Source organism: Aspergillus bombycis (assembly GCF_001792695.1).
Source record: "Aspergillus bombycis strain NRRL26010 chromosome Unknown contig00015, whole genome shotgun sequence".
NCBI classification, from domain to species: domain Eukaryota; kingdom Fungi; phylum Ascomycota; class Eurotiomycetes; order Eurotiales; family Aspergillaceae; genus Aspergillus; species Aspergillus bombycis.
Window position 1 is genome coordinate 93,071 of NW_019170017.1, and position 24,197 is coordinate 117,267.

The window sequence follows — 24,197 nt, forward strand, 5'->3', positions numbered from 1 at the left end:
AGAAAACCGCCGAAAGGGGCAGAAAGCTCTAAAAGGAACGTGACGAAAATCGGGTCCATAAGCAGGGAGCCAAGTCATCGATCAACAACCTGATAGACGACGGTAGCGTTACCGATTGTTGCCCCGTGGAGCCACCCGTTACACAAGGCCACTGTTCGTCTCAATTGTTATCAGGGACCTGAGTTCCTTTCCCTCCCGCCCCTCCTTCATTCCTCGCGAGTGCTCTCAGGAAGGGCTCTCCGCATTGCATTAAAGGCTGGCCAAGATGCAGATATCAAAATCATAACATATTCCGCTAAGGACGTGGCTTTTGCATCACTCAGCCAGACACGTTCCCTAATTCGGTTCGTATTGCATTACAACCATAGGCCGCCATCTCTGAACCAACACGACCGCTTTCTTACTGCTGTACTGCTCATTCGTCCTTTGCGAAGTCCAGGTGACTCAGGCATTGGCACGGTTCACGACAGGTTGACAGTCTCACGATCTGCAGCTGAGTGGTGTGTTCTTGTAGGTACCCGCGATGGCCTACGCCGCTACCTCATCGGCTTCGACCATCAATGGCGATGCCCGCTCTAGCTTAAAACTCACTACTTCATCCTCCAACCCCCCAAAGCTACATCATGTCATCACATCTATTCCTCCTGCCCCCAATCCTTCGTCAGCACCATCGTACGCCTCTTCTCTCACCACCACTCCCAATTCTTTACGTCCCACCTATTTTCCTTCAAATGCGTCAAGCCCTTCAGGCACACCTTTACAGATTGCTACCGACGGTTTCCGAGGACGTATACCTCCCTTCCCTGCTATCCCTCCTACTACGTTCGAGCTTGGGGAGTCCATGATGGCCGTCCCAGGGAACGCTCCTGCTTCTGGATCGGGGGATGCAGTCAACTCGAATTCCAAAGGCCCGGGCTTGATGCGCAGAATTTCCCGTGGTGCCGCAAATAAGCTTACCCGAAGACGCCAATCTGCTTCCCACAACGAAAAGCGCGACCGCAGCTCTGGCCCTGTGACTATGCGGAGGCGCAGTGATAGCAAGACCGGATCTCAGAACGGCCGCGACAATGCACTTGAATCTAGTAACGAGGAAGACAGCAATGATGCTCTTGATTCCCTCGGGGTTTGGTGCGGTTCAGAGTCATCTAGCTTACCAAATGACAGTTTTATGGCAGCCTCCCGCCACACCGGCACAATCGCGCCGAAGATTGATTCGACGATTCAGCGTGGGACTGTCTTGACGAAAGTTACAAAGAAGCGAAGAAAACAAGTTCGTTTCGTACTAGACCTAGATGCGGGCAAGGTCTCCTGGGACGTTTCTAATCCGACTAAGCGCTTCTACATTGACGATATCAAGGAAATTCGAGTTGGCGTGGACGCGCGGAATTACCGCGAGGAGCACCAGGTTCCACAAGACACCGAAAATCGCTGGTTCACAATCATTATTGCCGATGACGAGCGGTCAAAAGGTCGGGCTGTCAAAATGCTGCACCTTATTGCCCCTAACGATTATATACTCGAGCTTTGGACCACGACTCTAGAACATATCTCCCGATATAGGATAGGCCTTATGGCTGGCCTGGCTGGTTCCGGCCAGAGTGAGGCAGTCCTGAAGGCGCATTGGCAGCGCGAGATGTCGAGATTGTTCCCTCACGGACCTAGGTCGGCTGAACAAGGTAGTCTTGATTTTGTGGCCGTGGAGGGCATTTGTCGCAGTTTACATATCAATTGCTCCAAGAACATGCTTCGCGCGCAATTCTCCAAAGCTGATTCCGATGTCAACGGCAAGTTGAACTTTTCGCAGTTCCAGAATTTTGTTGCTCGCTTGAAAGAGCGGAAAGACATCAAGGAGATCTTCAAGGATAGCGCCATGGACGCCAAAGCTGGCCTAAGCGTCGATGAATTCTTGACATTCCTCCGAAGCGTACAAAATGAGGACGTTGACTCAGATCGAAGTTATTGGGTCTCGGTTTTTGACAAATGTGTACGCAAGTCTAAATCGCGGGTCCCAAGTATCCCGGAGTTTGAGGAGGAACAAGTGCCTCGAATGGATTTTGATACATTTTCCGCTTTCCTTGCGTCTCCGTGGAACGGATTATACGCCTCTCGTGCTCCTCAGTCGCGATTTGACCGCCCCTTGAACGAATACTTCATCTCAAGTTCCCACAATACTTATCTTTTAGGCCGCCAGGTTGCCGGGGCGTCCAGCACAGAGGCATATATAAGCGCTTTGCAAAAAGGATGCCGTTGTGTAGAGATCGACTGTTGGGATGGGGCCGATGGCCGACCGATTGTGTCCCATGGAAGAACCATGACCACGAGCGTTCTGTTTGCTGACTGTATTACGGTCATTAATCGCTATGCATTCATCACTACCGATTTTCCTCTCATCCTGTCTCTTGAGGTACATTGTAACCCGGAGCAGCAACTGGCAATGGTCAAAATCATGAAGGATACCTTCAAAGATCAGCTCGTCCTGGAGCCACTGTTAACAAACAGTTTTGTCCTTCCGTCACCCGAAGAGCTGAAGGGACGCATTCTTGTTAAGGTAAAGACCTGCGACGAGCTCCAAGAAGGCGTAAGGCAGGAACCCATGGGCACATTCGCCGTTCACGGCCGTAAACGCAGCGCGAGCTCTCCATTCATACGTCCGACGGCATCTGAGAGCTCAGCAATAACCAGTCTGCCCCCTTTGTCGAGCCCTCCAACGCTTGGACTGGAAACCGCTGGCTCATTCTTGACCCAAGACAGACGCTCGTTTACAACCACTAGCATCAGCAGTGCGACGGAGGAGAGTGATGGCGCATTGGCGACCATCAGGAAAGAAAAGAAGAGACGTCAGAAGAGCAAAATCACCAAACCCTTGTCGGATCTAGGTGTCTATACCCGAGGGTACAAGTGGCACAGCTTCTCGTCCGCTGAAAGTCAACGATATAATCATGTCTACTCCTTCGCCGAACGATCATTCGAGGGTATATGTCGTGATACAGAAAACAAGGCTCTTTTTGAGAAGCACAACCAAAAATATTTGACTCGAGTCTACCCATCCGGCTTCCGCTTGAGATCTTCGAACTTCGACCCCCTCAAATTTTGGCGACGCGGCGTTCAGATGGCGGCCTTGAACTGGCAAACATACGACATTGGCATGCAGATGAACCAGGCCATGTTTGCTGCTGGGAGCGATCGAACTGGTTACGTGCTAAAACCAGAGTCTCTTCGCGCCTTGTGCCCGGTCGACGAAGAGAAAACGAAGACCACAGAGTGGAAGCTTGTTCGATTTTCAGTGGACGTTATCTCTGCCCAACAACTTCCCCGCCCTCGTAGTATTGGCCCCGATGATAACATCAATCCTTACGTGGAGATTGAAATGTTTAGCGCAGACGATCGTGGTCAGAGCTTCGTGTATGGCGAGGGTGGTATGAACGCATCCGCCCGCAATGGCATGTCGGGCATCGGATTTCCGCACCGTCGGCGCACGAAGATCGAGCAAAGCAATGGGTATAGTCCAATCTTCAATGATCGCTTTAGGTTATCGCTGGAGACTAAATATCCTGATTTGGTATTCGTTCGCTGGACTATCTGGAGCTCACAGGATGGGCGCAGTGCAGGAAGCAATAGCAGTGTCCAACTTGCCACGTTCACCGCGAAGCTTAGCAGCTTATCCCAAGGATACCGCTACTTGCCCCTGTATGATGGTGGCGGAGACCAATATCTGTTCTCAACCCTATTCTGCAAGATCACAAAAGAAGACCCGATGTCTGTTCAGCGGCTTGATGCAGAAGAATTGAGAGCCGAGCGGATGGGTATTCTTCGACAGATCGGCCAGACCGTCTTCAAACGCACGTCGTCTACGGAGCGTGAGAAGGGCAATGACATGGCAACAAGCGCAGAGGATAAGGACAGTTCTCCAGATCTGACACCGACGGTTTCTGCAGCATCCACTTCATCGTTGCCTCCTTGAAGCCTTGTAAAAAGCGTTTTCCGCTGTGGCGTGCTACCAGGATGCCAATCTCACTTTTCCATTTCCACTTCTTCCATGCGACTCTTCATCTCTGGTTTCGTTAATGTCAAACATGTGCAAATAAACGGAGCGGCGTTCTTTAAACTTTCATTGCATCTATTGTGTCCTTTTCCGGACTTTTCCTTTGGCTATTACTTTCGGGGACTTTGGCGCAGTACGGTTGCTGAGGTCACTGGAGGGCCTAACGGAGAAACCGTCAGCTACTTGTTTGTCTCTACTCTGTGTTATTAAAGGGCGATGTATGGTTGCATTGCGAGTGAGGTACGGGCGCTCCTTGATCTTTTCTTCCTTTGTCTTTTTCTTCAGTTCCATTTGCGATTGGATTACTTCTGTTCTATCTAGCGATACCCTCTACTTGTGCTCTTCTGTTGTGTGTTGCATGGTTGTGCACTTATTCTACTTCTCATGTTGTTTTTTCTTTTCTTTTGTTTGCAGCGAATCTTGCCCATCATAGTTCTTCATTTATTTGTCTTCAGGGTCCGGGGTTAGGGTGGCATTTCACGCGTTATCATCATCGGATAGGATGGCAGCATTCAAGGAGTCACCAGGGAATGGTTGCATCATTGGTCACAATTGGCGGGGGAATTACTACGTGTACAAGAGCGTGGATTGAAGTCAACGCTTTTTATGGAGCGATGCACTTGCTCGCTCAATCCTTTTCCATTGCCCCGAGGGTTCTAGATGAATCTCCGACATGAGGCGAGGTCATGTCTATCTTTACGTTTCATATTCTTGTCTTAATATTAACCGTGCGCTGGGACGCTCATTCGATTCCAGGCCATTGTGCAGGTATAGCAATCTTTAGTCTTTTTCCTTTCCCTTGTAAGGTAGGCCTTCCTGTTGTCTGTCCATAGGGGCAAATTGGTATTTACCATCTTGGGAGGCATTTAAGTAGTGCGTAGGGCGAGGTGCGTGGCGGTAAATTTAATGATAAGTTGATTGACTGATTCAATACCGTCACCGCCCTGGGAAAGGCAACGTGACGACTTTCGGCCTCCGCCTTCCGTGCCATCAACCATATGCTGTATACAGCACACAGTAAATACAGACAATTGGCAATTCTTTTCGCAATTGTACTATACCATGGATCCATTCTCGGCAGAAGGTGGTAAGTATTTCGTGATTTGACACCCTAAAGTTGAGTGTAGTGCCTTCCAACTCATACTCCTCTCTCCACAGAACTCATCAACATCCACAATGCCTTCCATCAAGGCCAATACCAGGAGGTGATCGACTTCGATACATCAGCCCTATCCTCTGAAAATCACCTCCCTGCTCGCGTTCTACAGCTCCGCGCCAAAATTGCCCTGGGACAGACCGACCAGGTTCTCTCCGATGTTGACGGCGAAGAAGACACCCCCGACCTTGCGGCAGCGAAGGCATTGGCGCAGCAAACGTCCGGCGACAGCGAGTCCGCCCTGAAGCTCGCACAGGACCTGGCGGAGAACTATCCTGATAACACTACCGTGCAGGTTTTGGGTGGAACAGTGCTGCAGGCGCAGGGGTTAAGCGAGGAGGCTCTGGCTTTATTGGCGAAGCATCAAGGCAATCTGGAAGCGTATGTCTGAAGTCGCTTTGCTCTCCGGTTGGAGGAGAATGCTGGGCCGTGGCTTACTGGGATATGTATAGCGTTGCATTGATCGTTCAGATCCATCTTCAGCAGAATCGCTCCGATCTCGCCCTAAAGGAGGTGCAGACTGCCAAGCGGTGGGCTCAGGATTCCCTGCTTGTTAATGTGGCCGAGTCGTGGGTTGGTTTGAGGGTTGTATGTGCTACGATTACATTGATGTTGCTTTTGTTTAAGAAATGATTAACTGACCGAGTGGATTTGTTTATTCCTAGGGCGGCGAAAAGTACCAATCTGCTTTCTACGTCTACGAAGAACTCGCCGCTGCCCCCAGCACATCTGCCCCGCTCTCGATCGTCGGTCAGGCCGTGGCTGAAATCCACCTCGGCCGGTTGCCAGAGGCTGAAGCTGCGTTGACGACAGCTCTGGAAAAGTACCCCGAGGATGCGGAGCTCATTGCCAACAGCATTGTGCTAAACGTTTTGGCCGGAAAGCCGACCGACGAGCTCGAAGCGTATGTATCACATTTCACTTTGGTTTTTGTTGCAATGCCTTGAACCTTGCTAACGGTTATATCTTTGGGCACAGGCGTCTACAGAACGTGCAGTCATCGCATGCTCTGTTGACTGATATTCAAGAGAAGAGTGCGTTCTTCGATACCGCTGCCGCGAAGTATGCGCCGAGAGTGTCGTCTTAGATCCCTTTTGCCTCCCCTCCTTTTTTCTCTTTCACCTTCAATTTTCACTTTTCTTCATGCGCCTTGTTCGATCCGGTGTTTTGTTACTTTGATGATTTATACGACGGCGTAGCTATTGTATTGTGCCAGGTATTATCGGCGCTTGCCTTTATTCCCATTGCTATCGTCCCAGTTGTGGAAATCTGATTTCATGATAGACATTAATACTCAACGTGTTTGGTGTAGTGAACGCGCTCCGGTTGTTCCCCTTTCGCATTTGACCTGCAGGTCTATGAGGCTAGATACTCAAGTGTACATAGATACCAGGATAATGGCTGCTCAGCCAACGCCCTAGAGATGAGACCGCAACCACTCCTTTAATCCGTTCCCCTGCTGTGTCTCCTTTCCAATAAAACCAGCGCTGTAAACCGGGGCAACATGAGTCTCCCCATGCCCTACAAGATATGTCGTGTTCGGTACAACCGACTAGACCGCGTCCCACTCGTTAGCATCAAGATCTCCTGTCTTCACGAAGCTAGGAGATTCCACCTGGCAAAAAAAAATTTACATACCTGAAACTTCTTCACAAACGTATCAATTGAATCAAACAGGATTTCATCCTTCCCAGCCAAAATCAACACCTCCTTCACCTTCGCACCCCTCCACCATTCAATCGGTGCCCGGCCAGGCTCACTCCACGCGTCGCCTTCCTTCCCCTTCCCACCCAAATACAAGCATGACCACCGATCCAAAATCTCCGGCCCAATCATATCCTTATACTGATTCTCCCGCATGGAGGCACCCTCGTGGACGAAACTCACCCACGGCGCGAAGGCAAACAACCCCGCCAAGGCGCTGCGTCGCACACAGGCTCGATCTCGGGATGCGGGTGTGACAGATGCAGGAGGACGGCTAGGGCTAGATTCCCGCCTGCAGAGTCGCCGCCGACGATCACGTTAGCCGGGTCGCGGTTCGTCTCGGTGAGGATGTAGCGGAGGGCTTCGACGGCCTGCCGGAGTTGGGTCGGGTAGACGGCATGCGGGGTGAGGCTGTAGGTGATCAGGAAGAAGGCTATGTCGTGGCCTTCTGCGGTGAGGGTGTCGATTACATGGCTGTAGAAGGCGATATGGCCCGCTGCGCCGGGCACGGCGAATCCGCCGCCTGGTTGGGGTGTGTTAGCAGTGTACCACTTCCTTCAATACCACAAACCCCGATATCTTCTTCTGTGTAGCAGAACATATAGAGTATATAGTGCACTATGCTTAGACATGCTATTATTGCGGCACAATATACAAAGGTACAGACGATAGTAGAACGTAATAACTATACCATGGTAATAGATGACCACATTTTTGGCATTCTTGTTTCCGATCCAGTGGCCTTGTGCACCGTGTTTGAGAGGGACGGTCTCGGGCTGGAGTCCCTTTTTCTGCAGGGATGTCTCGTAGACGGACCTTGTGGAACCGTTCATGTATCTTTTATATCGTGTGTTAGTCCACGATCGAGGTATGATTTTTCCAAATTAGGGATTATGTACTGGAACTGTTCTGCGCTCAGTCTATCGCACAGTTTTCTCAACGCTGCGTTGCCGACGTGGAGCCCGTATCCTGATGCGCCGCTTTGGCCTCGGAAGATGCCTGTTATGGCGTTGTAGAGAGCTGTGCCTAAAACGGTCAATTGAGCATTTACGAGGTCCACTCTCCCCCACAGGGAGAGCGAGGTGGAGGTCATTATGGTAGTAGGGTATCGAGCTTGATACGTGGGGTGTGTTAATGGAGGGGGGAGAAAGGGGATTTTAATCGAATGGTTGTGGTGAAGGAAGAAATTTAAGAGGGGAGTGAAATGCCGGAGCTGAAAGATTAAACTATTATTGTCTGAAGAACCTAGTAGTAGTTCCCCGCAGCTGAAGTAGATCATGGAAGGTGTGGATGTCATGTTAACCTAGCTTCTTTTTACCTCGGCTGCTACGGGCCGAGTATATACAGGTTTATTTCGTTTGTTTGGTTCACGGCAAGATAGCGGATTCAAGGGCAAGTATTATAAGTCATATTGCTGTAGCTATTTTTACATCCATTCGTTACTGATAAGTAAATAGTTTAGTGGCCGTTCACCATGTCTTCCTTACCAGTCAAATCACAGAAAGCCTTGAAGGTCGTGAACACATTGTCCTCGTCAGACCCAGAGCCAGTGTTCTCAATGATACACTCCGCATCGGCACCGACAAAGAAAACATAGCCCTCCTTGACTTCCTCTGTCTTATGGCCGACGGTAATCTTTCCGGTGCCTCGGGTACAGATCAAAATGCTAGGCCCGCCCAGCCCATCGAAAGTAGCCTTGGCTCCAGTTCGCTTGAGATCGGTCTTCACCACACTGAACTCCTCAATTGGAGGGTCATAGAGCAAGGACGACGATGCGCTGGAATATGCGGAGGCATTCAGAATCGTGTACGGGTATTCCTTGGGTTCGAGCTTCTGTTCTTCAATTGGAGCATAGGAGTATGTCAGCATTTCGGTCAGGGTATCCACGTCCTTGAACTTGGGCGTGAAGCCAGCCCGCACGACGTTGTCGGACGACGCCATGCACTCGATGATGTCGCCGGACACGTAGGCATGAATGTCGTCAGCCTTCAAGAACATGGCCTCTCCCGGTGCAAGCTTGACGAAATTGAGGAAGAAGAACACAAACAGGCCGATATCGTTAGGGAACTGTCCATTGAGACGTGTGATAACAGCAGCCAGCTCCGCTGGGTTGCTGGGGTTCGTCTCTGGGGTGCTAGCAGATGTGCCGAATGTTTCGGGGGAGTTTTGGGCCGCAGCAGTAAGCTCCTTGGTAGCTGCCTCGATGTTCTCGGATGATGAGTTCATCAGCGCCGTGAACACGGCCCGCAAAGCGTCCTTGTTTTTCTGTACAATAGTGGGATCCTCCGAACCCTCGGACCCCTTGACTACGCCCAGAAATTGGTCGACTGTATCTGATCCAATCAACTGACGGAGGGGTGCCACGGCATTGAGAAAATGGGAAATCTCCGCCAAGGGCCGGAAACCACAGAGCCCTTCGAACGGGGTAATTGCGATGGTCATCTCGGGCTTGTGGTTGTCATCTGCAAAGACTACGTTAGAAAATATAGAGTACAACAGAATATCCCTATGCTTGGGCTTTACTATTTACCTGGATAGTTGCGAGGATCTCTAGCATGGAGCTTCTCTGCGAGCTTCTTGTTCGGGTGTGCTTGGATACTGAGGGCTTTGTTGACGGAAAGCACCTTGAAGAGGAATGGCAGCTTTCCACCGTATTTCTCGCTAACCTGCTTGGATAACAAAGCTTGGTTGTCCTGGACCATGTCGAGCAGGGTTCGCTGAGTCTCGACGTCTTTCGAAGGGAGGGAAGGATGCGTGCCCATCCATAACTATTAATGGGAAATAAGCGATTGCTCGTGATAGGTCAGTAGTCTCGAACTGACCTCTGCATAGGGTTTCTCTGATTCTATGGAGAAGTCCGGCGCAGCTGTTGTAGCTGCATAGCGGGCAGCTGCCGACTCCTGGCCAATCTTGCCTAAGACAATACTCAGCAACTTATAGATTCAGGAAGTCGTGGAGTTGTATGTACCCCAATCATAACTGTTGACACCTGTCCGAGTGCACCGTGATTAGTATTCATTAGAAGACGGTTATCGACCAGGCAAATGACAAGAGATCATACCACATTGGAGTCGAAGCAAAGGCACCTGCATTTTGTAGAGCGTGACGTAAGAGGAAGGGTTTGGAGTGAATGAAGGTCAAAAAGTAAACACAAGAAGAGATTAGGCAAGAGCACTCCCAAGGGTCTGATGATTCACTTAAAGGTGTTGGAAAGAGAAAGAGAATAGAGAATCGGGGGGCACAAATTGAGTCCGTAAGTCTTTTCTCTCTGTTTTAAAAGTTTCCCCTACCTCTCCACGTCCCGTTCTGACAAGAAGTCAACCCACTTTCCCTTCAAGTGTAGCCCCTCCATAATAACTAATTATACCTGATTAGGATGACCGGAAGCGTTCCCGTGACTAAAATGGGAGCCACCAATGACGGCGTGCATTGGCCAGCAAAGCGCTTACCGCTTAACCGCGATGGGAACTCCGCCAGGGATAGCCGCCAGGTCGGGGAACCATTATCGTCTCCGCGCCAGCTCGAGCCAGGCGAGCACCCTCCTGAAGAGACTCCAAGCTCGCCTCTGAGCTCCTTTAGTCGCCCGCACGACCTCCGGCAGGGTGCGGCTCGTGGCACGCGAAGTGCACGTCGCAAAGAGATTGTCTCCGCTTTCTCCTGGGAAGCCTTGACCATTGAGAAAGCTAGAACCGGGGAGCTTGCGACCTCGTCCGGAAACAGTAAAGGTCCGCAACAACGCCCAATTGCTGTTGCACGTCCCAGTACACCTCCATCCAAGATGTCACGGAATCGTCCTAGGGGCCCTCCGCTGCCTAGAGACAATGGTCTGGCGGCCAATGAGGAAACTGATATGTGGAACAAGATCCTACAGGATTTACGAAAGGCAAAGGAGAAGAACGATAAGCAGAAGTCATTAGCCGAGCAGATATCTGCCTTGAATGAGAAGATTGGCAAAGATGGTGGGAGTAAGTACCTTCCTTTGTTATCCCTGATTTTTATTTCTTTTTTCTTTTCTTTCTTTCTTGGAGAAAAAGAGTATGTCTGGGTCTCCGCTATCATGACCGTGGCGTTCAGGTGATGTCCTGCTCTCAAAAATCATGGCAGCATGAACTGCCTCAGTCTATTCCGCTATTTACCAGTTTATTGCCGGATGGGCTTGCTGGACCATATTCAGTAGCTAGCACATGCTAATTATCATCCGCAGAACCAAGTCTACATGAGCATAACCAGCTAGACAGTCTATACCGGCAAATGCTTAAACTTTGCGAAGATGAGAGGGCCATTCTTCAAGATGAGCCGAGCGATGTGATCAAGAACTTGGGCCTTCTGACTGCACTTCGTCAGGCATCTGAAGCAGAGGCACCACTTAACCGTGCGGCTGCTCTTGGGAAATCTCGTAAAAAGAGAAATGACGTGGATGGGTCCGCTACGGACTCGCCGGGGCCGTCAGGCGCCTCCCTGCCGGACAAAGCTGGTCGTATCAAGGGAGGCATCCAACGTGGCTCCAGTGTATCCAGCAATCAGGCTCGTGACAGCCGTGACAGCCGAGATGTCCACGTCAAAGTGGAGGAAGGGACGGAAGGCACCAAGGGTACACTCGCAGAGCGCAACGGACATTTAGTGGTTGGGGCCGAAGTAGTCTTCAAACATAACAAGAACAAGCAAGGGGTCGAAGGTGAGGGGATCCAGTGCATCATCAAAGGGATATCTGGAGATGGACATAAGAAGCGGTATGGCATGACGACCCCGGGCGTCCTTACCTCTGAACTGACCGATCATCCTTTCAAGGTATGATGTACAGGATCCTGAGCCGAATGAAAATGGCGAACAGGGAGCGGTTTACAAAACTACCGCTGCGTCGTTGATCCCAATACCACAAGTTGGCTCGACACTACCAAGTTTTTCGGTAGGAAAACAAGTTCTGGCTCGATACCCGGATACTACGACGTTTTACCGGGCAGAAGTGATGGGCTCCAGAAAGGACACCTACCGCCTCAAATTTGAAGGCGAGGAAGATGACAAGGAGATGGAAGTGGACCGTAGGTTTGTCCTGGACATTCCCGGGAAGTAAAGGAAACAGAGAAATACCGGCTACACAAACAAGAAGAGAGAGAAAAAAAAAAGAAAAGAAAAAAGAGCGATCACGACAACAAATACTGCATATTGGAATCCTGAGTACTCGGTGATTATGATGATACCCTTTGAACTAAATTGATACAATTTCAAGGAAGGAGTCTTGGATGGAATAGAAGCGTCCTCGCAATTGATGGTTAATTTGGCCAGCTTAGGATAGTGCTACTAGTACCAAGGAATTGATGGTCTTGACCAACTTGGACTAATTTGCTAAGCTCAGGCATTCTATGCATCAAATGGCCAGTGAAAAGCTTGATCCCTCTTAGGTCGGCGAAGCCAAGTAGATCATCATTCAGATACTATTGCGAAATAGGTCCGGTGGGGGGGAACTGTGTTTCCAGTAGGACGCCGATCTTAAGGCGGGATGTCTTGATTTTAATGGAAATTCTTCAGGAGATGGCAATCTGTTAGGTAATAAGGGTATACGGTGTAGAAGCGAATAGAGCATTCGGCTGATAAAGTTCGGTCTATGTTCTAACCGCGATAAGATGGGATTTCCGCGATCAAATGCGATCGTCAATTGAGTTGTTTGCGAGGTGTGGGATAAGAAATCTCCGAAGTCATTGAAACCGGGGAAGCAATAGAATCAAGTAACAATTGGGAAATTTTTGGTAAAAGAAAACTTTTTCGATATAGAAACTTTTTGAGGCAAGGAAACATGGGGGGTTTCTAACATCATATCATTGGATGTGAGAGTCTGGAATCTGGACGGGCACCTGACTAATGCGAGCCGTAAGGCCTGACTAATGGAAAACCTGAGTCAGCCATGCCGAACAACCCCCGCCCCATTGCGCCGCCAAGTGCTGTGTCATTCCCGCGGATCCGAGGGAGATATATGCATGGCAATGTTATCATACTCTGTACAATTGACTGACCTTCTGGAGCATGCGTCTGTTGGAACGTTGGATTAACCATTGACCGTGTTCTGTTATCTATTGAATCCATTCCCATCATATGTATATGGTCGCTTAGTCACTGTTCTTCTCACCCTGATTTCGCAATCGCATTGCTCGTTTCCGCCATGTCGAACTTACCATCTCATGCCTCGCCGACATTCACGACGCAGGACTCTTCCTCTCATCAAGTTATCGATGATATACCTCTGGACTCTACTTCCGTCGCTCCACCATCATTGAACAGCAGAATAGGCGAGCTCCGTGGTGATGCCACAAATCAACCTGACGCCACAGAGCACACCCGAGGTGATATCACCCCCGCAGTGCCCGCGTCTCTTCTCTCCCCTTCCTTCACCCCCCCCAGCGACACCAGGTGGTACGATAAACCACGCGCAATTACTTCAGCAGACTCAACAACCCACACACACCAAACCCCCTAAGCTCCTTTCCTGCCTTCCAAATGTCGAGTGTATTGTTCGCGCACGGATCCCGACCACCAATGGGGCCGAGATGTTCCTTCACCTCTACCACAATGACTTAGACAACAAAGAGCATCTAGCGATTGTGTTCGGAAACAGTATCCGATCCCGAAGTTTGGACGCAGTTCGCCCGGGGGAAACAGAAATGGACCGAATGATCCGTGGGGCATATATCGGTACCCTCCGTCCCGGCCGAGTGAGCAGTTGGCATGATAGTGCCGCAAATACCGAGAGCACTTCTAGTGGACAAGGGCGGAGTACCCCAAGTCACCCTGGCACGTCACAGACACCAGAGTTAGCGCAGAGTAACACAAACCAAGCGCCGCTGGTTAGGATCCATTCGGAATGTTACACCGGCGAAACGGCATGGTCCGCGCGTTGTGATTGTGGTGAACAGCTCGACGAGGCGGCACGCTTGATGTCTCTCCCAATGGAAACTTTAAATGAGGTGGCGTCCCAGCAAGAATTATCGGTGCCTTCGAATGCATCTGGCGGCGTGATCATTTACCTCCGCCAAGAAGGCCGCGGGATCGGCCTAGGAGAAAAGCTTAAAGCGTATAATCTTCAAGACCTTGGATCAGATACCGTCGAAGCCAATTTGCTCCTTCGACATCCTGCGGATGCCAGAAGCTACGGTCTTGCCACAGCGATGTTGGCGGATCTCGGTCTCGGTGTTGATTCCAACCCATATGGAATCCGCCTACTTACAAACAACCCTGACAAGATCCGGGCGGTCGAGGGACCGAATCGGGAAGTTGTTGTGAAGGAAAGAGTACCGATGGTGCCCTTGGCCTGGCGAACGGGCGGGAAGATGGGAATTACGAGTTCTGAAGTCGAAGGTTACTTACGGACAAAGGTCGGTTTTCTCTCCATTGATCCCGATGCGAGGAATACTAACATGGCAAACAATATAACAGATTTCGAAGATGGGCCATATGCTCCAATAAAAGATCCAGTTCGCCATTTCTTCTTGCTTTCATGCTTTACATGATTTTTCGCATGAGTTTTCCGTGGAGGTGCTGTTACTTCGATGCTTTTGCTGCCGCTTTGCTGTATAAAAGGCTCTTTTGGGATTGCTTGTCGTATCTACGGTGCTGTATATCTCTCCTATTTCCTATTCTCTATACGATCATTTTACCTAGTGTTACGTCGGACTACGTCTTGAGCATGATGAGATATTACTAGATTGGGCATTGTCTGTGATGCGTTACCGGGGTTTGGGAGTGACCGTTCGAGCTTTGACTTCAGGAATGATATGGACCCTGCCATATACAACGTTAATACATTTTGGGATCGTAAACGTAGAGGGGACCAAGCAGGCACAGTGTCATGTGAATGTTCCGGGTACACTTGGATGTACTACTCCCGATATACCGTTCGTCTGTTCGGGCTGTTGGTTTGTAACCGAAGCGTCGTCGTTGTTTTGATTTTGATTTTCCCATCGGACGGTTGATCGGGAACGCCACTGCCGGCACTCAGTGGGAGAGATCAAATCAATTACGACAATTAATTTGTCTCGAGAATCCTGCCGGCATTCTTGAGGTGGCATCGACAAGGATTCGAACGATAGAGTTCAGCGGGACTCCACTTGTTCCAGACTCGTTCGTAGTCATGCCCCGAAACGTCGTCGGCTGAAAAAGTATCGTTCTTCTTCTCTCACACCACATCATTTCTTTTCGTTGCCGACATCGATGCTGATCTGTCTGAGCGTTTGATGATCCCAGGTACTATCCTGGATACTCCTCTCTCTATCTCCCTGGCCGTCTTGAATGGCCGTTACGTTTCGATAACCACGTGAGAAGGAGGTCATGGCCAATCGCCTGCCTCCTCTGAATGATGTGGCCCCTTCCGCGGCCCTCAACTCTACTTCCTCGGGAACCCGTGAGACTCCAGCCGCGACCGACACCGTCAACTTGGACTCGGAATATGTGAAACTGGAAGACTCGCCTACGCCATCCGCAGTGACGTCCGCGGATGCAGATGCAGAAACACCGGTGCCCGACACTGGCGGGCCTGCGGGGCGGAAACGCAAGTTGAATAGTAGTTCCGCAAGAGGTGTAGCCAATCTCACTCCCGAGCAGCTGGCGAAGAAACGAGCCAACGACCGGCAGGCTCAACGGGCAATTCGCGAGAGGACCAAAGCTCATATAGATTCGCTGGAACACCGCGTCCGCGAGCTGTCTTCTCAGAAGCCATTTTTGGATCTTCAGGCGGCGCTGAAGCAGAATGAAGCTATTCAAGCCGAGAACCGCGACATCAAACAGGCGTTGAAGGCGATCATGGATGTCATTCAGCCTTTAGTCGGGAAGCACGAAACGTCTAGTGCTAGTAAGTCTGGCCACTGGTGCAGTAAACTACCCACCATATTCTCAGGGATCATTAGAGCTAAATAGGCGCTTCCAGATCCTCCCGCCTCTGCAGCCGCTCCCTCGGGCACGCATTCGGCCCCCCCTTTGTCTACAGCACCGCCGTTTGCAAAAACCAGTTACTTTAGTGACACCGGGCCAACCAATGTCGACCATTCCTATTCCGAAGCTTCCGCGAGAATTGAAACGCCTTCATCCACACACTCGGCGCCCTTGTTAGGCACCATCCGGCGCGAAAGCGCTACAAATGGGACGTCGGCTTCATTTCGCATTGCATTTGACTATCAGCGGCATAACCTGACGCATGGGTTGGATTTTGGGAGCGATGAACGGATGGCCTTTAACTTTCTACTTGATGCATCCCAACAAGTTCCGAAAGTGGAGGGCTTCCGTCGTTCGCCGGGGAACTTCCGAGCGGCCCCAATGAACGCTCCTCCGGCCTACCCATCGCCGATCCACGGATCCATGGCGGAGCAGTCTCTGCCCGCCTACATGACGCCAATCCGAAACATTGCACCGACCTGCACACTTGATGCCATTCTGTTGGACTTTCTCCACCATCGACAGCGCGAAGCTGCCTCGGGTGTCCCCCAGCAGAAGCTAGTGGGGCCTCCTTATCCCAGTGTCTCCTCCCTGCTCAATCCAGAAAGAGGTGCTTTCTCACATCCGTTGTCAAAGGTGTTCACGGATATCCTGCGCACTTTTCCGGATATTTCTTCCCTTCCGGAGCAAGTAGCTGTCTTATATGTCATGTTCCTTCTCATGCGATGGCAGATCTACCCAACACCTGAAAATTATGATCGGCTACCGGAATGGCTGACTCCGCGCCCATCACAACTTTTAACGCCACACCCCGCCTGGATTGATTACTTGCCGTGGCCGCGGATGCGCGATCGTGTCGTGATGGCACACCAGGACTACCCTTTTGACAATTGGTTTATACCATTTACGCGTACACTGTCAGTCAACTGGCCATATGAGGAAACTGATTGTCTTTTGTCGACGGGAGATAACGATGAATTGATCATCAACCCCGTCTTTGAAAGGCACCTACGCAACCTCAACAATTGGAGTCTCGGGCGTGCATTTGCGGAAGCGTATCCGTCCTTAGCTGAGACAGCCAGAATTAAGAACCACCCATAGCCGTATCTTCACCGTGGGTCGATTTTCACTAGGCAGCCCCCGTATAGACAGACAATCGGGTGGAATTTCGTTATATATATGTTCGACCAACTTTGGTCACGAGGCTCAGGCGGGGGATCCATTTTTGAGAGCATCCTCCATACATTCTCTAGGCATCTCCCTGTCTTTTGTCCTTCGTTCCGGTGTTTGGGTTTTTTTTTTTTTTTTGGTGATTCTTGTCCCTAACTCTTTCCTCCTTTGCCATGTTTGGCATGCCACTCGGATACTTGCCACACAACTGCCTGAAAAACGGTAGAAGTTTTCCGAGTTATGCTGGACATACAGTGTATGGAGGAATGGTATACATACTGACACTTGGGATATAGCATCGTAGCAATAGAACTTCTGAACACGACAGCCTCATCCGCTTCATGTTCTGAAAGATCAGGTTTAGAATCCTCCTGATTTGTCGGAAACATCCGATGTAGATCTAGAATTAGAATCATATACTAGAGACTGTTGCAGTAGTAGCTAGACTTTGAAGGTATAGATAGTCAAATCCAAATGGAACTGTGTTTTATTTGAACCCCGCCTTGTCTCGCCTCCATTGCACCTCGTAGTAATGGAAACCAGGGAACTATTTCCCATATTCAAGTGGCGCTCAACATTAATCTAAAGTCCAAATGGATTAATGAATCCATTCCTCCTATGGTCAATTCCAACTTTACTCCTTGCGACTCTTCTCATTCCAGAAAGCCATTCCTGCCTTCTGGCGCAGAACGCCGTACATTGAACTGCTATCCAGACACTCACCAGCATACTCCCTCGCAGCCACCATGTTCTCATGCGCGACCTTCAGACCGGGAAGCTCAACATTATGTTCCTTCGCCATGGCAAATGCATGGTTCGCATCCTTAATAGCAAGAGACACACCAAACCCAGGCCGAGATTCCAGCGGCGGCGCATAAGCACCGGTCGTCAATCTGTAACTCATCAGCGATGTATAAACATCAGCAGGGATTCCAAACTACGCCACCTCTTCGAATATCCACCAGCCACGGCGCCAAAAGCTTCCCCGATGAGCTCTTCCATCGGACCAGTGCCTAATCCAGTACGCTCGGCGAAAACTTGGGCTTCTCCGACAGCTTCCATCATATTTACGGTGACGATATTACTGATAATGATCAGCATTGCTCCCTTAGCGCGTAAAAGAGAAGGGGGGAAAAACGGATTAGAAGGTAGCTCATACCCAGCAATTTTCAAAAGCGAAGACTTAGTCGCATCCTCACCACAATCAATAACCTTGCGACCCATAACACCCTGAATCAACGGCTTGACCACCTCCGAGGCCTTCTTCGGCCCGGCAATGGCAAAGACGAGCTTTCCATCCACTGCGATTGGATTGCCGCCAAACACAGGTGCCGCCAGGAAAGACGCTTGCTGTTCTCTCAGTTTGGAGACAGTTAGACCCACCGTTTCGGGGTGGACGGTCGAGCAGTCTACGAAGATCTTATCGCGGAGAGAGTGTCCGGATCCAATGGCGGATGTGATTAGTTGTTGGAGGACTGCGTCGTTGGAGACCTTTTTCGTGTTAGCTTTATGGAATGCGATTATTTTAGTTGTACGCACCATGGTGAAGATGATCCCGCATTGAGCGACTAGTTTGGCGAAGCTGGTCTCTGGGGTGGCACCGAGGGTTTTGAGAGGGTCACCGCGTGCCATTGTCCGGTTCGAGTAGATTAGATTCATGGCGTTTTTGGTCGCTAGGTGCCTTTGGAGATTGGTGGCCATGGCTAGGCCCATGGAGCCTAGGCCATACTGTTTGTATAGGTCAGTAATGTTGTTGTTTATTTGTTCTTGGGTTGAACATACCCAGCCGATGCGAGTCATGTTTGATGATACAGTTGGCTCTACAGTTAGGGATGCGTGTGGTCAAGTAGATAGGTACAGGGTGTGAAGGATACGAGAGATTATGAGCTACGAGAAGGGCGTAGATGTTGTTGTTGTTGGTAACGATAATCGATAACCGGGCGGTCCCGATACCGGGCGGACAACTGCGACAGGGTAGTCTAGTCATTTACCGTGAGAATGGTCTGACTGACCGGCCATAATTATAGACGTCCATCGTATACTATGTTAGGCGGTTATACATGGAATTCCGGCTTCCATCAATCATCATTGTGAGGATCCTGGCACGGCTAATGCTGGATGTTGGCAGCCGAGGTGGCCCTTAGTCCACAACAAAGAGGAAACATTTTGCTTATTTGGTCCTGCGGAACAGTCTGTTATACCCAGTTTCCGATCGTGGTGGATAGTGGTTTCGAAGTACTACTAGTATGTCCTGAGGGGAGGTGAGCTCGGAGGAGTTGACCGTCCCCAGATATCGGGCGTTCAGGCACCCAGGCATTCCATGGACGGGCAACAGTGACGACGACTGACTTGACTGCACCGCCAGTCCGTCAGCCACGCAGTCCCAATACCGTCGCTCTTTCTCCTTCCCCTCATATTCTCTATCAACTCCCCCAGGTTTTCCCCCCACCCCTGACCACATCCTCATGATTGCATTTGTTTGTCACTTTGGAATTGTTTAAGCTTTTATTCTTGTAATTCGCATCCAACACCATGGCGGACATGCCCATTGGTAAGCTTTATCCTCCGCTCCTGACAGCTCCTGCCTGGTGCTCCCGTCCCTTCAACTAACCCGTACCTTCAGTGCTCGACGGAGGAACCGGTTTCCTCAAGGTCGGATATGCTGCGCAGGTATGTCTTCTGCTGGCACGATCTATACAATATTCGAAGGGCTATTTGTTTACTTGGTTGCTTTTCATTAGAACTTCCCCGAGCACCAGTTCCCCTCAATAGTGGGGCGGCCCATACTGCGAACTGAGGAACAGGCTGGCGACATTGTTGTCAAGGATATTATGTGCGGAGATGAAGCTGCCGCTGCCAGATCAATGCTTCAGATCAGCTATCCCGTACGTCCCCTCCCTGCGGCTCGTTGTCGCTCTCTGCTTGTGCGCCTCCAAGTTGCTGATTCGCCCCCAATGGATAGATGGAGAATGGAATAGTGAAAAACTGGGATGATATGCAACATCTATGGAACTATACCTTTTATGAGAAGTTGGGCATTGATCCCACCGGTCGCAAAATCCTTCTTACCGAACCCCCCATGAATCCCTTAAAGAACCGCGAGAAGATGGCTGAGGTTATGCTGGAAGGCTACAACTTCGGTGGTGTATATGTCGCTATTCAAGCTGTGCTTGCACTATACGCCCAGGGTATGTTGCTAGCATTCCCCTTGACTTGGGAGCGTAAAGAAAGCTCATATGGTCTACTAGGTCTCAGCAGCGGTGTGGTTGTCGACTCCGGTGATGGTGTCACGCACATTATCCCGGTATACGAATCTACTGTTCTTAATCACCATATCCGTCGATTGGATGTCGCGGGCCGTGATGTCACCCGCAACATGATCGCCCTCCTCCTTCGCCGCGGTTATGCCCTGAACCGTACAGCCGACTTCGAGACCGTGCGCCAGATTAAGGAGAAGCTTTGCTACGTTTCTTATGATTTAGAGTTGGACAAGAAGCTTTCGGAGGATACAACTGTTCTTGTCGAGTCCTACACTCTCCCCGACGGTCGGGTCATCCGTGTTGGAAGTGAGCGTTTCGAGGCCCCCGAGTGTCTCTTCCAGCCGCACCTGGTGGACGTGGATCAGCCCGGCATCGCCGAAATGCTCTTCAACACCATCCAGGGCGCCGATGTGGATGTTCGCTCTAGCTTGTACAAGGCTATTGTGCTCAGTGGAGGAAGCAGCATGTACCCTGGTCTGCCATCACGACTGGAGAAGGAGCTGAAGCAGTTGTGGCTCACACGTGTATTGCACGGAGACCCGGAGAGGTTGAACGTATGTCTAATAGCATTCTTTACGGAGATATACGCTAACTCTAGTCTAGAAATTCAAGGTGCGGATTGAGGATCCGCCAAGACGGAGACACATGGTCTTCCTGGGTGGCGCTGTCCTTGCTAACCTGGTAAGAGCTTGAGCCCTTTTCACACTTATATACAGCTTGAAACTCTGGTCATCTAACTGTCTCTCAGATCGCCGATAAGGAGGATATGTGGGTCAGCAAGCAAGAATGGCAAGAACAGGGTGCTCGTGCCCTGGAGAAGCTTGGACCCAGATAAACGTACAACCGTTGTTTGCCTCTTCACCCCCCCCATTTTCCTAATCTACTTAAACACCTTCCTTACTGCCCATGTACAGCATCCTCTTATCTCTGGGAGATCGCCCTTGATGTTCATGTCATATAGGGATCTAAGGACAGCGTGCACTGCGCCCTACATTTCCTGTTCTTGTACCTAGTATAGAGAAACCAAGCCAATTTGATCGACCCTGCCGAGCCTTTGCACCCGCACCCAATCGTCGAATGTATAGAAGTAGTATGTATATTGCGTAGTTTGCACTCCCTCGTAAGGGAGAGAAGTTTCAAAACTCCCCTACTCCTATACCCCGAACACAGCACTTTATCCCATAACCAACCAGAAAGGAAACAAAAGTACAAAAGACAAAGAATGAAAGTGAAAATGTACATTGACAAAGTACAAAAAAAAAAAAAAAAAAAAAAAAAAACCAAAAGGGGAAACCTCAAAACACTCTAATCAACACCGCCATGTAATACAGAAATAAAAAAGGCAGTGACCAATTCTATAATATAACGCAAGCAACGAATGGTAATAAACATATAAAGAAAGGAAGAAAGGAAGGTAAGGTAAGGTATAAACAGACCCGGGGCTTTTCAAAAGAAAACCGAAATGATAAGGAACGAGCAACATAACCGGATGTCTCCGGTTAATTAATGAGACATCGACTGAATCTAGTCGTCACTGTCGGATTCGACTTGTTCGTTTTCGATACTCTTTTTCCTCTCCTCGTTCATTTCGCGGTAGGTACTCCAGCTTAGGAGAAGGAAGGCTGCGATGATGAGGATACCACCGATGATGGAGGATTTGGAGAGGGGTTGGCCTGTTCGGAACCAGTCGACGATGGCGACGAGGAAGATGGTGAGGAGAGAGGCGACAGAGGAGAGGACCGGGGAGGTCAGGGAGATAAGGACTAGGAAGGATCCCGAGAAGGCTGTTTAGGTGGAGTGAATGCATGGTCAGTTCTTGTTTTTGTGGAATATATGGTTTCTTGGTATTCTCTTTGTGGGTTGGGGTTGGAGTTGGTTTCTACTTGGGGGGTTTACTCGGGTGGTGGGTTTCATTATATATGGGGACTTACTGGCATTGGCACAGACGGAGATGAGGAGCATCCAGGCGGTTTCTCCCGTGGGCCAACGGAAGGTTTCCCAGCCTAGGATGTGGAGGACAGGTAGGGGGATCCAGAGCACGAATAGAGTAAAGCATCCGATCAGACTGCCGAAAGTGTTTGCGAAGATCATGCTGCGTCCGGGACTGGTGCCTTCCGGGGGGCAGGCGTACTTCTTATATAGTACCTCGTACAGACCGTAGAGTATACTACCGATACCGATGATAAGATTGCCCAAGAGCCTATTGTTTACTTGACCTTCTCCTTTACCCGGGGTGCCATCTGCATGCTTGTCTTCGTCTCTATCTCCATATGCCACCACGAGAACACCCACAATGGCCACAATTACGGCAAATACCTTATCGAAGCGAAGTTTGTCTTTGAGGAGCGGGATGGAGAACGCATAAGCAAAGAAGGCGGAGCAATTGTAGATGGCGGTCAAGTCGCTCGCGGTCGTCATATTGACAGCCAAGTACCACGAACCGCCAGCAACGGTGAGGGCCATTGTCACGAAGGCTGTGGTCTTGAGCATGTACGGAATCGGGGAACGGCGGGAGGCTACGTGCATATCTTGAGACTCGACCATCTGCGCGGTAGTTCGGAGGAGGAAGACATGACGTCGCCAGAATGCGTCCCAGGAGAGTTTCCTCTTCTGTATCCGTAGAATAAGGAGTTGGACTGGCCAGAGAAGGGACCACGAACCGTGTGTAAGATAACTGTGAGTCAGCCACGCAGACGTCAGGAATTGAACAATGAGATGTGGAGATCTGAGCAGGAGAACCTACAGCATGCAGTAGGGCTTATCCCAGCCCAGTTCACCCGCGATATATACGGCAGTCTCGGTCTGTATCACGAAACTTGCCAAACTCAGTAGGAGAAAACCGGATGCAATCAGGTATTTTCGCCGAGTATCCTGCTCTGCGTTATGTTCCGTACCACTACTCCTGACCGTCGGCCTTCGTGTATGGTGATGCAGCATAGGCCTGCCTTCCGAAGCAGCACCATTACCGAAGCTGGCATTTGATGATCGCCGGTGCTCATCTTTAAGTAGCGGTTGTTGCGAGCGGCTGTCCGTAACGGACCGGTGGATGGGGGGTCGATTCGTGGTCATTTCCTCATCGGAATCGGGGTCGTCGAGAACCGGCTCGGTGTCCCTGACCTCCTCCTGCCCCAACAAGTGCGAACTATCTGAAGCCACCATGTCTCAATCTTCCGTACTACACAGAAAATAGGAAAAGAGTAAAAACCTTCACTCAACCACTGGATCCCGTGCGCAGGAGATCCAACCGGAAAAGACAAAGGTAAGGGGGTTGTTGTTGTTGTTGTTCAATCAACTTGGAGGTTGGCGTTGCTTTATGTCGACGACGGATCGAGTAAGGAGGGGAATGCCGAGTCGAACGCAATACCCTCCATAGAATTTATGCAAAAACGAGAGAATTGGAGGGAAACCAGAGCATAGGGATCGGAATCAGCATCTAGCACTTTCTCGAGAAAGAGTAGATTAGGAGGAGATTTTGGTCGGGGGGACCTGCAGCGCATAAATAACGAAACCGCCAGGGGATCGTTTGCTTGCTGCGGCCACGTTTGCGCCAAGTGTTCGGGTTAAGTTTCTATATGGTAATTCGAATGACGGGCGAGGAGGGGGAAAAAATGAAAGGTTCTTAGTTTTGGGACTAACGGTGCAGGAGGCGGAATGACACCATGTAAGGGGGGAGGAGTTGAGATATAAGGGAAATGCAAAAGGACAGGACAAATTGAAGGTCAACTCAAATGTAGTACGTGAGCCTTTTGGCCGTCTGCAGCGAATGATTTGAGGATTCCAGGAACGGGGGTTGCGCGCTAAGCCCCCTTGGGGTCGTGGCGGGACAGCCACACGTGATTCCCGGTGGGGACGCCTGATCCCTTTCTATATTTGGCCAGGCGTTCTTGGCGGCTGTGACTAATCTGCGTCAGTGGCCTGAATCGGTGAACTGACCGAGCATAAAACAATC

General features: G+C 50.3%; 11 protein-coding genes across 11 annotated transcripts; 6 read left to right on the forward strand and 5 right to left on the reverse strand.

Moving 5' to 3' along the window:
• Positions 1–523: 523 nt before the first annotated feature.
• Positions 524–3,961, forward strand: ABOM_002417 (putative 1-phosphatidylinositol-4,5-bisphosphate phosphodiesterase Plc1; the record flags this gene model as incomplete). The annotated part of the gene is made up of 1 exon (XM_022529547.1): positions 524–3,961. The coding sequence occupies one exon, from the start codon at positions 524–526 to the stop codon at positions 3,959–3,961; it is 3,438 nt and encodes a 1,145-aa protein (XP_022392238.1).
• A 1,143-nt stretch (positions 3,962–5,104) lies between these two features.
• On the forward strand, positions 5,105–6,285 carry ABOM_002418 (putative Coatomer subunit epsilon; the record flags this gene model as incomplete). The annotated part of the gene is made up of 5 exons (XM_022529548.1): positions 5,105–5,129; positions 5,201–5,579; positions 5,651–5,786; positions 5,864–6,102; positions 6,177–6,285. The coding sequence occupies 5 exons, from the start codon at positions 5,105–5,107 to the stop codon at positions 6,283–6,285; spliced, it is 888 nt and encodes a 295-aa protein (XP_022392231.1).
• A 330-nt stretch (positions 6,286–6,615) lies between these two features.
• ABOM_002419 (putative 6-hexanolactone hydrolase) lies at positions 6,616–7,058 on the reverse strand (the record flags this gene model as incomplete). The annotated part of the gene is made up of 2 exons (XM_022529549.1): positions 6,616–6,750; positions 6,837–7,058. The coding sequence occupies 2 exons, from the start codon at positions 7,056–7,058 to the stop codon at positions 6,616–6,618; spliced, it is 357 nt and encodes a 118-aa protein (XP_022392232.1).
• Positions 7,059–7,081: 23 nt separating this feature from the next.
• ABOM_002420 (alpha/beta hydrolase) lies at positions 7,082–7,995 on the reverse strand (the record flags this gene model as incomplete). Its single annotated transcript, XM_022529550.1, has 3 exons — positions 7,082–7,425; positions 7,594–7,739; positions 7,802–7,995. 3 exons carry the CDS (start codon positions 7,993–7,995, stop codon positions 7,082–7,084), a joined length of 684 nt encoding a protein of 227 aa, XP_022392294.1.
• A 365-nt stretch (positions 7,996–8,360) lies between these two features.
• On the reverse strand, positions 8,361–9,994 carry pmi1 (mannose-6-phosphate isomerase pmi1; the record flags this gene model as incomplete). Its single annotated transcript, XM_022529551.1, has 5 exons — positions 8,361–9,364; positions 9,433–9,670; positions 9,725–9,816; positions 9,871–9,891; positions 9,964–9,994. 5 exons carry the CDS (start codon positions 9,992–9,994, stop codon positions 8,361–8,363), a joined length of 1,386 nt encoding a protein of 461 aa, XP_022392293.1.
• A 311-nt stretch (positions 9,995–10,305) lies between these two features.
• ABOM_002422 (SAGA-associated factor 29 family protein) lies at positions 10,306–11,973 on the forward strand (the record flags this gene model as incomplete). The annotated part of the gene is made up of 3 exons (XM_022529552.1): positions 10,306–10,867; positions 11,107–11,632; positions 11,691–11,973. 3 exons carry the CDS (start codon positions 10,306–10,308, stop codon positions 11,971–11,973), a joined length of 1,371 nt encoding a protein of 456 aa, XP_022392224.1.
• A 1,083-nt stretch (positions 11,974–13,056) lies between these two features.
• Positions 13,057–14,357, forward strand: ABOM_002423 (GTP cyclohydrolase II; the record flags this gene model as incomplete). The annotated part of the gene is made up of 3 exons (XM_022529553.1): positions 13,057–13,237; positions 13,296–14,266; positions 14,328–14,357. 3 exons carry the CDS (start codon positions 13,057–13,059, stop codon positions 14,355–14,357), a joined length of 1,182 nt encoding a protein of 393 aa, XP_022392256.1.
• An 861-nt stretch (positions 14,358–15,218) lies between these two features.
• Positions 15,219–16,919, forward strand: ABOM_002424 (bZIP transcription factor; the record flags this gene model as incomplete). Its single annotated transcript, XM_022529554.1, has 2 exons — positions 15,219–15,738; positions 15,814–16,919. 2 exons carry the CDS (start codon positions 15,219–15,221, stop codon positions 16,917–16,919), a joined length of 1,626 nt encoding a protein of 541 aa, XP_022392298.1.
• Positions 16,920–17,622: 703 nt separating this feature from the next.
• ABOM_002425 (NAD(P)-dependent oxidoreductase) lies at positions 17,623–18,788 on the reverse strand (the record flags this gene model as incomplete). The annotated part of the gene is made up of 4 exons (XM_022529555.1): positions 17,623–17,881; positions 17,935–18,072; positions 18,148–18,716; positions 18,771–18,788. 4 exons carry the CDS (start codon positions 18,786–18,788, stop codon positions 17,623–17,625), a joined length of 984 nt encoding a protein of 327 aa, XP_022392297.1.
• Positions 18,789–19,520: 732 nt separating this feature from the next.
• ABOM_002426 (actin-related protein 2) lies at positions 19,521–21,083 on the forward strand (the record flags this gene model as incomplete). Its single annotated transcript, XM_022529556.1, has 7 exons — positions 19,521–19,539; positions 19,612–19,658; positions 19,730–19,873; positions 19,951–20,176; positions 20,237–20,802; positions 20,852–20,929; positions 20,997–21,083. 7 exons carry the CDS (start codon positions 19,521–19,523, stop codon positions 21,081–21,083), a joined length of 1,167 nt encoding a protein of 388 aa, XP_022392296.1.
• A 689-nt stretch (positions 21,084–21,772) lies between these two features.
• ABOM_002427 (DMT family transporter) lies at positions 21,773–23,407 on the reverse strand (the record flags this gene model as incomplete). The annotated part of the gene is made up of 3 exons (XM_022529557.1): positions 21,773–22,032; positions 22,180–22,922; positions 22,992–23,407. The coding sequence occupies 3 exons, from the start codon at positions 23,405–23,407 to the stop codon at positions 21,773–21,775; spliced, it is 1,419 nt and encodes a 472-aa protein (XP_022392295.1).
• Positions 23,408–24,197: the final 790 nt, after the last annotated feature.